Source organism: Verticillium alfalfae, genomic scaffold (assembly GCF_000150825.1).
Source record: "Verticillium alfalfae VaMs.102 supercont1.11 genomic scaffold, whole genome shotgun sequence".
In the NCBI taxonomy this organism is placed as follows: domain Eukaryota; kingdom Fungi; phylum Ascomycota; class Sordariomycetes; order Glomerellales; family Plectosphaerellaceae; genus Verticillium; species Verticillium alfalfae.
In genome coordinates, this window is record NW_003315028.1 from 47781 (window position 1) to 61632 (window position 13852).

Here is a 13852-nt window from a genome sequence, read left to right on the forward strand (position 1 = left end):
GCCAGGGCGATTTTCGTCCAAAAAGAAGAGAGGCGCGCTCCGCCAACTCCTGGTGTCAATGATGTCTCGAATATGCTTCGATATCGAAACGAAGAAGGGCGTTCGGGCGTCAGTTGGTTTGTGCAGCCAAGCGAAAGCCATCATGAGCGTACACATTACGATTGCCAGCGCGTTGAGTTCGAGCTTGGTCACGGCGAGACCCTGTGTCGCGTCGCCAATGCACTCTACGATCGGATAAGCGACCTGAACCGAAGTGACGACCTTCGCGATTCCATCCTGCTTCGACTCGTCCTATATCTCTGCCGTTGTGATAGCCGGGCATTTCGACGTAACGGCTCATGACCAGCCAGTGAAGCTGCTTAGCGTTCAATGGAAAGGGCTCGACACGGCCTGCTTTGAGCTCAAATACGCTTATGTCTGCGAAGAAGGCAAGACGACCTATCCACGCGTTGTAGCCTTCCGCATGGATGGCTGGGACCGAGTATTGTGCACCCGTCCACTGACCTGCAGCATAAGTCAGGGCGATGTCCGGATCAAGTATCGCCAGGATCATCCATTTGATTCGGTGGCGGAAAAAAGTACACCAGGTAACCTTCGGTGAAGGTATGTTCAGGCAGATGAGTTGGTGACAGATCCCCTGAAACTTGGACCCTTAAACGGCCCACAGGGGGCCGTCTGAGTGGGTGGGGGCCCTTCAGGCCTCGACTTTGACATGGCGCAACCCATCGAGAAACGATCCTTGTTACGACCTGCTTGCCGCGAATGCTGTTTTCTCATCGAGTTGCATCAGTTTCTCAGCCATATCCCTTAAGTGAAACAGCCAAAATGGGAAGCTCACATTCGCCGTCGGCAATTACCTTCTACGTCCTTGCGGGATCTCTCGCTTCGTATGCGACATTCATTGGTCTTCTCACCATCCCATTCTTCCAAAACCAAGTCATTTACCTCAACCGTGTCACCTTGACCTGGTTTCAAAATGTAGCTATCCCTGAGCAATGGGGTTTCCTTCATAACCAGGTCACTCCTTTCACCCTCGACACATCCGATGGGGAGACGCTGCACGCCTGGCATATCCTGCCCTTAGGCCTTTACCAGAGATACGAGCAACGACTCGTCGAGGAGCCGTCGGGCATCGCGCCCAACATTTCAAAGACTCTCGGATTTGAGCTCCTGCGCGATGATCCTGACGCCCGATTGGTCATCTACCTTCACGGTGCGGCCGGCACTCTAGGCTCTGGTTGGCGACCAGCGAGCTACCGCGCAATGTACGCCGCATCGCCAAGCAACATCCATACAGTGGCCATGGATTACAGAGGATTTGGAGCCAGCACTGGCACGCCCTCTGAGGAGGGTCTGTTGACAGACGCTCTGACACTGGTTAACTGGGCCTTGAAGGAGGCACGGATCCCTCCCTCGCGAATTGTCATCTTCGGCCAATCTCTCGGTACTGCAGTGGGCATTGCTTTGGCAGAATATTTGGCAGCGCTTCCGCAGCCTATAATTCTCTCTGGCATGGTCCTCGTGGCTCCCTTTGCCGACGTTGAGCTTCTTACCGCTACATACAGAGTCGCTGGCACGATTCCACTTCTGGATCCCCTCGCGCACTTCCCGCGTCTTCTCGCTCTCCTCAACACTTTCATCCTCAGCAAATGGCCCAGCAAGGATAAGCTGGCAAGCTTTATTCGCCAAGTCGAAAGTCTAGCCGATGACGGTGCAAGATACCACATCAACATTATTCACGCTGAGGACGACTATGACATTCCGTGGTCCCACAGTGAGCAGGTGTTTTGGCATGCCGTCAATGCCGCCACGCCCATGGGAATAAGCTTTGAAGACCTCGAGAAGGAAAAGGAGAACAGCAAACAGCATCTCGGTGCCGGTGGCTGGGTTGCCACAAAGCAGGGCAATAGGGGGTTCATCAGGGAAGAAATTGTGAAATGGGGCCTGCACGACAAGATTATGTCTTATCCCGTGGTCAGCTTAGCCATCTTAAGAGCCTTCAAGGCTGGCGAAGCAAGGAAATAACATTCGCGAAGCATAATAATTATTACTTGGCAATTGCAGCGTGCATTTCAATAAGCAGTGTTCGCGAGGGGATGAAGTGTTTTCGATAAAGCCGTCACGAGTAAACCTCAGGCTATCGTAAGTGAAAGAAGAGAACATCGAGAAAAGTAGTCTATGAAGTATGCCAAGATACAAAGTCACGCACAGTACGACAACAAAGCTTTGGTTCAGCATAGGATGCATTACAAAGCCTAGATAGGGTTTTCACAAATGTCATGACGTCAAGAGCCTATTATAAGGGTGCGGCACGTTAGAGACCTATGTAAGGCTGCAGGTGGCCCCTCTAGGTAGCTGGATCTGTAAATATTGCATCGCAAATCGTTGTCAAGGCTGTGGCCATATACTTCAGATTTAAGTTTCGATGAGATACAGGACGCTGCTGATGGCTTTGCGATATGGCGCATGTACATGTAGTCTGTAAGTTTGTACTAGCCTTGATATCTTCATCATTGACGTAGCGTCGATCGATGGTATCAGGAGTACATCAGCGATGTGCTGCACATCGTCCCTGTTCACAAGTCTCGAGAATCGGACCTTCAAATGATCCGGAAAATTCCTACACAACTCCGCCTTACAAATGTATTGCTTTTATTCATGCTGTCGGCGTTAAGCTGGTTGATGGGGCATGACCAGGGTCTCGGCCTGATCCAGTCTAGCGTTGTAAGCCGCCTGCATACTCTCTAATGCCCCCTCTAGACTTCCTCCCATGCACTCGCCTTACATCCATCAACGTTCCGCTGCCATCGACATCTCGTCCACCATCTTCCCGCTTGTCTCGTCGCCATACTGGTCTCGCCTCAGATCAGACCTGTTTACAGCTCAGCTGTCGGATCATTCACGGCTCAGCGTTAACGGCAGGGTGGCTCCCGCATCCGACGTCGGATCCGTTTCAACTTCCGCAATACTGGAGCGTACCTGTCAGTACGTGACGCACGAAACAAGACAGCTCACCGTCCAGATCTTTGATGAGTCTCCACTTTGGACACCATGTCTGTTTCTATCAGTCAAATGTCCCAGCTCGAGGGGGCCAAATGCCTCGACGATGACTGGACTGGCCTCAAAGACAGGGCTGAGCGGAAGAAACGCCAGACACGGCTCAACGTGAGAGCTCATCGTACGTCCCATTAGCATGGCTTGGCATTCTCCAAACTGACCATCTACACAGGGAAGCGTAAGGCCGAGGCTCGGGCTATGATGGTCAAGAAAGAGTACCATGTCCAGCCACGCGGGCGCCAAATATCCTCATCAGCTGTGGCTGGTGAGATGCCCATATTCGCCATGAGTGCAAGCAACTTTAAACCCCTGTCGTTTGACCCTCTCAAGAGCGAGTTTCCGTTATCAACCGATCATCTCATTCCCCTCATTCAATACAATGTCAAGCGGGCGAGCCACACCAATATTGCCATTCTAGCCATTACGAACGTTGTCTGCGTTGGCAGCCCTTACAAAACAATGCCCCTCTTCCCCTACCCCCGCGCCCTCCCCGAATCTTTGGCTCCGACATCACTACAACTCACCACGCCGCACCCGCCCTGGATCGACATCCTGCCCTCGCCTCGTATGCGAGACAATGCCATACGCGCCCTCGGGCAGTATTCCCAAGCGGATTATTGCGCCACCTTCTCTGGCGGACGGTCGGGTGCAGACGGGATGATCGTGTGGGCGGATCCATGGGGTCCGGATGGTTGGGAAGTGACCGAAGGTATGCTGCGGACCTGGCGCTTCCTTTTCAAGGGCTGCCAAGACATGATGACGGCAACAAATCGCTGGCGAGCCGCGAGAAATGAACCGCCGCTTGTGTGGGAACTCGAATGAGCGAGAGACCGCCCCCGACACTAAGGCAAGTGTTTGTCGTACCCAGCAGCGATAAGTCTCTGCCCGGCATTCCAGACCTCATCCGGTATCTCTTGCTCAATCTGGAAGCCTCGCGCCGGATACTCGCGGATCCGAACCAGGTCGCCGACCATGATGCTCGTCACCAATCCTCTCGGGTTGGCTTCGTCGGGATACTCCTCAAACGACATTTCAGGCGACGTGACCGTGAAGCCAGTCGTCTCGTCTCCCCACTGTTTCAGAAACGTGGCGTACGTTCTTCTCTCCATGTACGGCTTCTGCACCAATATGAAGCTCTCGACCTTGACCCCCCGGTCCTCGAGCAGTTTCCGCGTGAACCGGACGTTTTCGCCCGTGTTTGTTGCCGTGGGTTCCACAAGAATGGAAGCATCCGGTACGCCCATGCTGCGTGCGATATCGGCGAAGAACTCCGCCTCGGGCTTGTCAAACAAACCAGCAGTCAGGGCACCCGTGTTTCCGGAGAAGATCAACAGTGGGGCGACGCCGTTGAGGAAGAGTTGGGCGGCGCGGGCGGCGACACGCACGTCGAGGCTGCAGAGGCAAAATACTGCTGTGGCGGGGCTGGCAGGGAGGGGCATGTTCATGTGGTGATAATTGTACACAATTTCTGCATCTCGGTAGACGGCGGGGGTCATCGGGCGTTCCATGGTTTCGAAGTCCAGTCTGCTTTTGTGAAGAAGAGTGGAATTGGATCTTGGATACTATTGAAGTGCCTGGTAAGTAGGTAGTTGGATGAGGGATGCATGGTGGAGGAAGAAGAAGCAGTGAGATGTTGCAGGCTAGAGTGGCAACCGATGCTCGCTGATGAGTCAGCGCCATTCTCTCCATGCGCCGACGGCAAAGCTCGTATTATGCCGATATTGTCCAAGGGCAGACGTTAACTAAGTACCCTCCGTTACGTTACTTTGCTTCAAGTTACGTTACTTTGTCGAGGTCATTTTCCATGCATTGATTTGGCATGGAAAACAGTGTTTGACTTGGGTCCACTATGGAGTTACGCATGAGACGGGCAATCATATTTTATAAAGAAACCACTCAAAATCAAATCGTTTTTCCCATCAATTTCGCGCTTGAATAACTTCCGCATCATAGGTGAATCGTTTGATTCATAATTTTCTCCATCTACTTAACAACAGCATACGTACAAAGGAAATACTAATGTTGCCGGTCAGACTGTTGACGTTGGACAGGTTTGGGGGGCTCATAGCGCTATGAATGTAGCCCAGTTGAATCAACGGCGTTTATTCAACACTTATCCTTTTAGCTCCATCAAATAGCAGCTGTAAGGCAAACATGACTGGGTGAGGGCTGTCACCAAGCTCTTTTGCAGCTGGCTGTAACAGCTAATGACACGCGCCAGGGGTCCGAGGCAGCATATTCTGGCGGAGCTGTCAATGAAAGCATCCTCCGCGAAAACAAAACAAAAGACCTACGACCTGGCTCGTGATCTCCATACGCATTATTTCATGGGTTCCTTGCCCGCTTTCATGCGCTCGCTGTTGAAGATGCGCCTAAGGTCAACTCCGAGCAGCCACTTCGCGTGCGCAGCCCGAACCTGCTCCTCACTTTTGATGATGGCGATGAATCGGTTGAATATGTCGAGATCCTTCATCAAAAGAACCCTGGTGGCCTTGAGTCTCTTGAGGACCTCAGCCTCCGTAGGTGGAGCAGTGACGCTGCTGTTTGCAACAGGATCGACGGCAGCACTGTTCTCGCCAACAGGGCCTTCACACGAAGCGGAGGACTCGGCTTCTTTCTTCTTCCTTTCCTTCTCCATCTTTCGGCAGTGTGCACATAGATTCTTGCCTTTCATAGCGTCCATAACTTCCTTCTCGAGAGACATCCACTCTTTGTAGAGCTCTGTCTTATTACCGATGTAGCAATCGATGTGGATACGGCACGCGCGTACTTGCGTCAGGACCAGCTCTCTGCCATCAAGAATTTTTTTGTTGCACGTCAGGCGCTGTTGTCTTCCCTCGACTGCTTCCTGGCAGGCAGAAATGGCATCCAGCTCCAGTACAAGCTGTTTGACGAGGTTCGGGTAGAATTTCAACGCAACTGCCTTGTCGTGACGAAGAATGACTTGTTCGTCCGTCTCGTTGCGAAGCTTCCTGCGAAGGCGATGCCGGAGCTTTCCCTCCTTTTTTTCGACGAGAGATGCAGCCTCTGCGTACAAGTCAGCGTACTTCTTCCTATCCTCTTCATGAGCGGGAGTACGTGTGAACCTGGCAAAGTCATCCTCGACACGAAGCAAGGACCGCTTGGCAGTTTGCACAGCGGTTTTAGTAGCCCGGCTTTCTTCCCAAAAGGCGAGCTTGAAGCGATGTTCCAGCACCGGCTGTGCGATAGGGGAATACATGACGTATTTGGCTTGGTGAAAAGGGCTATTCGTTGATAATGGGTGATACAGAATGGTCTTGGGCTGACAAGTTCGTGGAAACAACTCTGCACATATAGTCCCTGGATCATCGTCACTGAAATAGTCAAGAACGCTGTAGACAAGCTCCGATGTGTTACATTTGGAACAATCTCGCCAAGAAGTGGAAGCGAGAAAGTCTGGTCGGGGCATTGTAAGCTGTGTGGTATGCTGTTCACGAGATGGAGCTGCTGGTTGGTTGAGAACAATACCACAGCATGCTTTACACCAGACATCATGGTTCAAATACAGCCAACAACATCCATGCTAGTGGACAGGAACACTATGTGCCTTATCTGTTCGAAATGCCATCCTCGTAGTGTTGGGCAGCGAAGCTAAAGGAGGCATTCACGTACTCTACAAGGTGTTATGACTGTCATGTACAGTCCAATGCGGGACATTCAAAATACCGGAGAAAGATAGTGCGGACCTCGAGACGAGCTGAAAGACTGAACATCATCAAAAGTAGCCTCTCATAGCCCTTGATCAATCTCACGGACTGAATAACTCCGCCCCGAATTCCTCTATGCCGCCGGACATCAAGACTATTGTATTGCGCCAGACGCGCGCGCTCTATCCTCTTCGTCTAGAGGAAGTCACCGGCCGGCGTGTGGGCCCGCTTCCGGAAGGAGCCAGCTCAGAAGGATCGCCATGCTGCAACCCACCGCATGTCACTATTTCGATATTGAACGCTGGAAATCAAGCGGGATCAGGGGCGGCTTCGCTCCTAGTAGTCCAAGATACCGCCCGCAAGCTATCGTCGGCCCCTTCCGTCTTTCAGCTGTCAGCGACGTCAGGCGGGGATTAATCAAAGCCACCAGGGCCATTGAGCCCCTGCTCGTCTGCTCGGTTGTGATAGCTCTTAGTCCATCAAGGCAGGGAATTTGCGCTATATTCTTGGCCAACTTGTTCGGCAGTCCTGAATGATCTAGACGGCCTGATGTTGTGGGCGGCACGTACATCCGGGCTGCGGACAACCCTGATGAGGGCATACCAGGGTAACAGCGAGCTCGGAGGTCTTCGCCAGCCACCGTCTTTGCACCCTTGAAACCCCGGGAAGAAAAGGAGGCTATTGATACTGTCGGCACCTAATTCTTGTCGCAGTCAATTGACGAGCATGATACCGCCGGCAGCTACAGCGTGCTGGGCGGAGATACCAGCGCCGACGATCCGGTATCGTCACCTCACCCCGGACTACCTTCCCCATTCGCGCCCCAGATACGTGCCTCGTGCAGTTCAGCGACCTCTCGTTGGCTCCAGCACCACCGATTACGGCGGATGCCGACAGTCAACCGTTGATACCAATTGAAGCGCGACTCCTGGGGGAACCTCAGATTGCGGGGTTGGAGGCGGAGACGGCCGGCAGAAGGCAATTGGGGTGTCCCTGGCGATCACAATGGGTGCCGGTAACACCACCCAAAAGAAGATCTTCCCGCCGAAATGTGGCCCCCAATAGGTCTCATCGGTAGATGGTCAAAAGTCGCTGCGCGGCATCTGCAGATGAAACCATCGAAGGGTCGTCCCAGGGAGCGTTCAGCCAACCGCAGCGCCGGCCCTGGGCATGCGTGATAAGGTCCCTGGCTCACCTTCCAATTCCGATCTGGTGATCGGCACCGCGAACCGGCGCCAGGCGTACACCAAGCGGACACGCTTCGGTGGTCGTGCTGGCGATTCGCGGGAGGGGGAAACGGACGAGCACACAAGGAATGCAGGCGGTCCGCCATTCTGGTGAAGACATCCACGATGAAGGCGAAGGCGGCTTGCCTCAAAGGCGCAAGCAAAGAAAGTCTATAAACTGGACATGTCGCCGGGCCTTCGATCGTAAGCAGACATCATCACCGCCAGCGTTTTTTCCATCTCGCCCCCTCTGTCAAGCAGCTCTTCTTTTATTCGTCGCCATCATGCAGGTCAAGGCTCTCATTGTCTCCCTTCTCGGCGGCGCGGGGCACGCAGCGCCCGGCTCGCCCAACGAGGGAGCGCTCCGCCATTGAGAAGCGCGCGACGACCTGTGGCAGCACCTACTACTCGACGGCGCAGGTCAACGCCGCCGCCAACGCCGCGTGCAAGCACGTCCGCGCTGGCACCCAGGCCGGCTCCTCCAACTACCCCCACCGCCTACAAACAACTACGAGGGCTTCAACTTCAAGGCGTCAGGCCCCTGGCAGGGAGTTCCCCCCTGAAGTCCCAGTGGTGTCTACACCGGAGGTGAGTCAAGATGTCCACCCGTTGTCTGTGAATCGCCAGTTAACGTGCGCTTGTCGTGTAGGCTCCCCTGGTGCTGACCGTGTCATCATCAACGGCAACTGTGCCATTGCTGGCCAGATCACCCACACCGGCGCTAGCGGCAACAACTTTGTCGGATGCAGCGGCACCACCCTGGGTTAAGGGTGGAATGGTTGATTCGGGAAGTGTGAGAGCTTGGTGATATCAAGGTGGCTGGCGCAGGGATGAAGCCGGCGACTTTACAGCGTGTTTGTTTCTCACCATTGGTTTCTTGTTGATACCTTACTCCGCCGGGGAGGGACTGCGTCTTTCCGGGCATTGGCAGCGATTGACTCGTCCTGCCTGAGATTCGCGAGCCGCGATGATGGCATGAATGAAAACGAATATGACCTTGAAAACTGCTGGTGCTAAAGTGAAATGAGCCACCCAGAGTCTTGTGCTCCAACGCAGAGACTTGGAAATAAAATCACATCGTGTCCCCCCTCGTCTGTTTTGCGCCATGCGAATCTGGGCCATGGCCACTCACCGAGTAGGAACTAGTCGTGTGTATAGCTTAACAACATCGTGGCAGATTTTGTCTCGAGTATAGTCAAAGCCAGAAGGACAAGAAAGCAAGGGAATGAAGGCAGATCGGCCATTTGATTGTCATCCAATGTCGTGATCAACATGCCGTAGGATATCTAGTCGGTGCTGGAAACAAAGCATGCTGGGGCAATGAACCTTGACCGCTGAACTCCCTTCTGGGATAAGCCACTGGTGGCCACACCCACTGACTCAGCACCGGGGGCTTGCGCGACGTTATCTAATCGGGCCAAGCTTGAACGGACCTCCCCAGCACACTGGGCCAACGCGCGCCGCGCAGAGAAAGTTGGTCGCATCCAGGCGCGTTTTCCTTGTCGCAAGCCCAAATCCAAAGGTGAACCCTGGCAAATCATCACCACCACACATCCATCATCACATTGACGACGCAACGACCATCGACACACCTACATGAACGCGAAACTCTTTGCGATATTCATGTGTACACCCAACAATGCACGTCATTAAGCCAGCCTGGCTGAGCCATAGCGGCGAGCAGAAGGACTACGAAGTCTACAGCTGCCACGTCTCCCCCGACGGAAAGCGGCTCGCGACAGCTGGAGGCGATGGCCACGTTCGGATCTGGTCGACTGAAGCCATCTATGGCACCAACAGCGATGACAATGTGGGCAAGCCGAGGCAGCTCTGCCACATGAGCCACCATCTCGGCACCATCCACTCCGTTCGATGGTCTCCAAACGGGCGATATCTTGCTTCGGGCGCCGATGACAAGCTGATTTGTGTCTATCACCTCGACAAGAACCCGCCCGTTGCTTCCTTTGGTACGCCGCTTTTCTCAATGCCTTTGTTGACGGCATGCTGACCTTCGTCGTTGCAGGCACCGGTGATGCTCCCCCTGTCGAAAATTGGAAGACCTACAAGCGTCTCGTAGGCCACGACAATGACGTGCAGGATATTGCCTGGTCGTATGACTCTTCTATTCTCGTCTCCGTTGGCCTGGACTCCAAAGTCGTTGTCTGGTCAGGCCATACGTTCGAGAAGTTAAAGACACTTGCCGTTCACACAAGCCACGTCAAGGGCATCACCTTCGACCCCGCGAACAAGTTCTTCGCAACCGCCAGCGACGACAGGTCCATTAAAATCTTCCGATTCACTCCTCCCGCTCCCAACGCGACGCAACACGACATGGTGAACAACTTTGTGGTGGAAACAACTATCAACGCACCGTTCAAGAGTTCGCCTCTGACGACGTACTTTCGGCGTTGCTCGTGGTCGCCCGACGGCAACCACATTGCAGCTGCGAACGCAGTCAATGGGCCCGTCAGCTCTGTCGCCATTATCGAGCGTACGCGGTGGGACAGTGAGATCAACCTCATTGGCCACGAGGGTCCAACGGAAGTCTGCATGTTTTCCCCCAGGCTGTTTCATACAGTGAACCCAGCCGAGATCACAGACGACAACGTTGGCTCGCTGGTGACCGTCATAGCATCAGCTGGCCAGGACAAGACCCTCAGTATCTGGAACACCAACACTTCGCGGCCGGTGGTTATTCTGCAGGACCTCGCCGGCAAGTCTATTTCCGACCTGTCCTGGACCCCTGATGGTCAGACCCTCTTCGCCGCAAGTCTGGACGGCGCTATTATCGCAGTCCGATTCGATACGGGCGAACTCGGTTGGGTCGCGAATGCGGAGGAGAACGACAAGGCGCTGCAGAAATACGGCGTCTCCCGCAAGGGCATGGGCATCGCGGAGGACGTTGAAGGGCTGCAGCTGGAGAACCAGAGCAAGGCAGGAGAGTCCAAGGCGGCAGAGTCCCGCATGGGCGCCTTGATGGGTGACCTTCCAGCCGCAGCAGCGCCGTCTGCAAATGGCATAAAGACCAACGGTACTAATACTTCAACGCCGAAACCGACCAATGGGCATACTGAACCCGAGAAGGAGAAGGAGAAAGAAAATGAGAAAGAGCCTGAGGCGGACAAGGAGAAAGAGAAAGAGAAACCCGAAGAAAGCGCCGATAAGACAGCTGAACGTGTGAAGGAACTGAAGTCTCGAGTCACCGTGGGCAAAGACGGCAAGAAACGGGTTGCGCCACTGTTGGTCTCGTCATCAGGTACTGGGCAGATGTCGATGCCTCAAACACAGCTCGTCGGGTCAACTTCCACGGCTAAGGCGTCGCAGAATGACGCGCCCTTGTCAATACTCGACCTTGGCAAACCCGTTGATGGCTTGCCGCGAGGTGGCATCGCCGCCATGCTGCTCGGCAACAAGAGGAAAGCTATCGAGATGGAGCCGCAAGAAGGAGACGACCCTTTTGCCAAGCGCCAGGCAACGGGGCCAACGCCCATTGTGGTGAATGGTGTCGATGGTGTTGAACCTGCGGCCATGGTCCAAGCACCTCACGGTATCGCGCCAACTCCCGAGTTCCTCCGACCAGCTGTTTTGAATCCATCCATCACCTTTGCTCAGATACGGCTTGCTGTTCCAAAAGTTCGGTCACATATCGTGCGGCCAATGGAGCGAGGTGTACTGCTGAGCGAGACAACTGTCGAAGACGCTGCTAAGGTTCCGGAGAACATTGTTCTCGAAGCCCGCAATCCTGTGCAGATCAAGGATCCATCGCAAATCACAGCCACGAAGCGTGGCACCCTTCTATGGCAGGACTATCTCTCTAGGGCTGTCATCCTCGTCACTGGCAACAAGCACTTTTGGGCTGCTGCCTGCGAAGATGGTAGCGTGTACATCTGGACCCCTGCTGGCCGAAGATTGGTGAATGCCATCGTCACCGAGGCCCAGCCTGTCATACTCGAGAGTCGCGAGCACTGGCTACTATGCATCAATGCGGTCGGTCTCTGTTACGTTTGGAACATCGAGAGCCAGTCTTCACCACATCCTCCCGTGTCTCTAGGTCCCATCTTGGAGCTCGCGACAACCACCCTAAACCTCAACGCCGCTACGCCTGGCCCCGGCGTCACCTCAGCAGCTCTCAACTCGACAGGACACATCGTTGTTACGCTGACAAACGGAGATGGATACTATTACGCCCGCGAGATGTACACATGGCAACGCATCAGCGAGGCTTGGTGGGCCGTCGGCTCCCAGTACTGGAACTCCAACGACTCTTCCATCAGCGCGCTGCAGTCGACCGCAGTTGGGCCCGTCACAGCACCCAAAGACAAAGACTCCAGCGCGGCAACGGTTTCCGCTGGCATTATTCCGCACTTGGAGCGTCACACCACCAACGAGTTCCTGCTCAAGGGCAGAGCATACACCCTGCAGCGTATCGTCAAGACGCTCCTGACACGGGACGGCTTTGAGGACTTTGAAAGTACCGTGAGCATTGCGCATCTCGAGAACCGAATTGCCGCCTCACTGCAGATGGGTGCCAGGGACGAATTCCGTCTATACCTCTTCATGTACGCCAAGCGAATCGGCGCCGAAGGCCTTCGGCTCAAGGTCGAGGAGCTTCTGAACAGCCTGCTCGGTGGCATCCTTAAAGACAAAAAGGTCCAAGAGACCAAGGCCAAGGGGTGGTTCAGCCAGGAGAATGAAATTTGCGGGTGGGACCGAAAAGAGCTGCTGAAGGGCGTCGTGATGATTCTGGGTAAGCTCATTCTCATGATGCATGTGCAGGCATTCACTAACGTACTATTTCTAGGTAAATTCCGAGAGCTTCAGCGCCTGACGGTGCAATATGCTCGTGTACTGGACCTAACTCAGACCGAAGATGACGTCGATGATGAGGACGGTGCCATGGATGTTGAAGCGTAGGCAAGTACGGGCATTTGTTGTTGATGTATCGATTACAGCGAATGTGTCATGTCGTCGTTGTATTATATAACGCGGTTGGGAATGGGTCTACGGTAGCCGGAGTTGGCGTACTGGTTCGGGGCAGCTCCCAGGTGACTGTCTGGTGGTCTTTGTTCTTGCGTGGGGGTTTGAAGCCATCGCTGCGTGTTGTATGGCTTACCTGCTTAGCCATCATAATTTCGCCGTGCTAAGTGAAGCGTTTACAATGGTCTCGCTGCCAGATTGGAACGTTCTCACCCACTGCATGCGTTACCTGATCCTCGACATGGTGAAATATACGTGGTGAGCACGGCATCATTTTGCCCCTTGAAGGATACGCGATACAGATGTTTTGGTTGGGCCCAGGTCAACCTTCCTTATTTCAAAACCCTCCGGTTGTTTAATGTGCGGTTACAATCCCAGTTGATAAGGTAAACAGCATAGATGTTTGCCCAATGCACAAGCTGAACATGATGGTTGATAAGAGATCCCTATGGCACAGTGATTACTCAAGGAGCAACACAGCTCGGCCGTAGTGCAGAACCAGAGTATCATGAAGTTGCAGTGCGCAGCAGCAGAGATCATGATCCACTCACAAATGGAGCCACCGAAGTCTCGGTCACCAACCTTGCCCATGTCATGGGCTCCCTCCGAAGCCATGAAGCATGCGAGATCTCGCATCCCGCAATCTCCAAGGTCAACATCTCATCGGGTCCAAACCCCGTCAAATCTCACCGGACAGACTTCCCCAACACAAAACAAAACGAAACAAAACAAAAACCCCGTGACCACCAACCCCAGACCCAGGCCTGCCCGAGCTCCCCCCCCCCTCTCCCGGGGCCTCCGCGTCTCCCTCTATCTCCCCTATTTTTTAAAGGACCCATATATTTCAAAACTTTTTTTTTATTTCGACCACCGCCATTTTTCTCTTGGTGCTTCATGGCTCCTGTATTCCCCACCTTCTACAGC

At 54.0% G+C, this 13852-nt stretch overlaps 5 protein-coding genes across 5 annotated transcripts; 3 read left to right on the forward strand and 2 right to left on the reverse strand.

The window, feature by feature from the left end:
- Positions 1–825: 825 nt before the first annotated feature.
- VDBG_07847 (abhydrolase domain-containing protein) lies at positions 826–3851 on the forward strand (the record flags this gene model as incomplete). Its single annotated transcript, XM_003001542.1, has 7 exons — positions 826–1913; positions 2065–2142; positions 2437–2481; positions 2761–2985; positions 3069–3178; positions 3230–3703; positions 3799–3851. The coding sequence occupies 7 exons, from the start codon at positions 826–828 to the stop codon at positions 3849–3851; spliced, it is 2073 nt and encodes a 690-aa protein (XP_003001588.1).
- Positions 3852–3899: 48 nt separating this feature from the next.
- VDBG_07848 (conserved hypothetical protein) lies at positions 3900–4565 on the reverse strand (the record flags this gene model as incomplete). Its single annotated transcript, XM_003001543.1, has 1 exon — positions 3900–4565. One exon carries the CDS (start codon positions 4563–4565, stop codon positions 3900–3902), a length of 666 nt encoding a protein of 221 aa, XP_003001589.1.
- Positions 4566–5377: 812 nt separating this feature from the next.
- VDBG_07849 (predicted protein) lies at positions 5378–6277 on the reverse strand (the record flags this gene model as incomplete). Its single annotated transcript, XM_003001544.1, has 1 exon — positions 5378–6277. The coding sequence occupies one exon, from the start codon at positions 6275–6277 to the stop codon at positions 5378–5380; it is 900 nt and encodes a 299-aa protein (XP_003001590.1).
- Positions 6278–8135: 1858 nt separating this feature from the next.
- Positions 8136–8719, forward strand: VDBG_07850 (guanyl-specific ribonuclease F1; the record flags this gene model as incomplete). Its single annotated transcript, XM_003001545.1, has 3 exons — positions 8136–8155; positions 8242–8539; positions 8657–8719. The coding sequence occupies 3 exons, from the start codon at positions 8136–8138 to the stop codon at positions 8717–8719; spliced, it is 381 nt and encodes a 126-aa protein (XP_003001591.1).
- Positions 8720–9590: 871 nt separating this feature from the next.
- On the forward strand, positions 9591–13109 carry VDBG_07851 (HIR1; the record flags this gene model as incomplete). Its single annotated transcript, XM_003001546.1, has 3 exons — positions 9591–9918; positions 9975–12698; positions 12753–13109. 3 exons carry the CDS (start codon positions 9591–9593, stop codon positions 12863–12865), a joined length of 3165 nt encoding a protein of 1054 aa, XP_003001592.1.
- Positions 13110–13852: the final 743 nt, after the last annotated feature.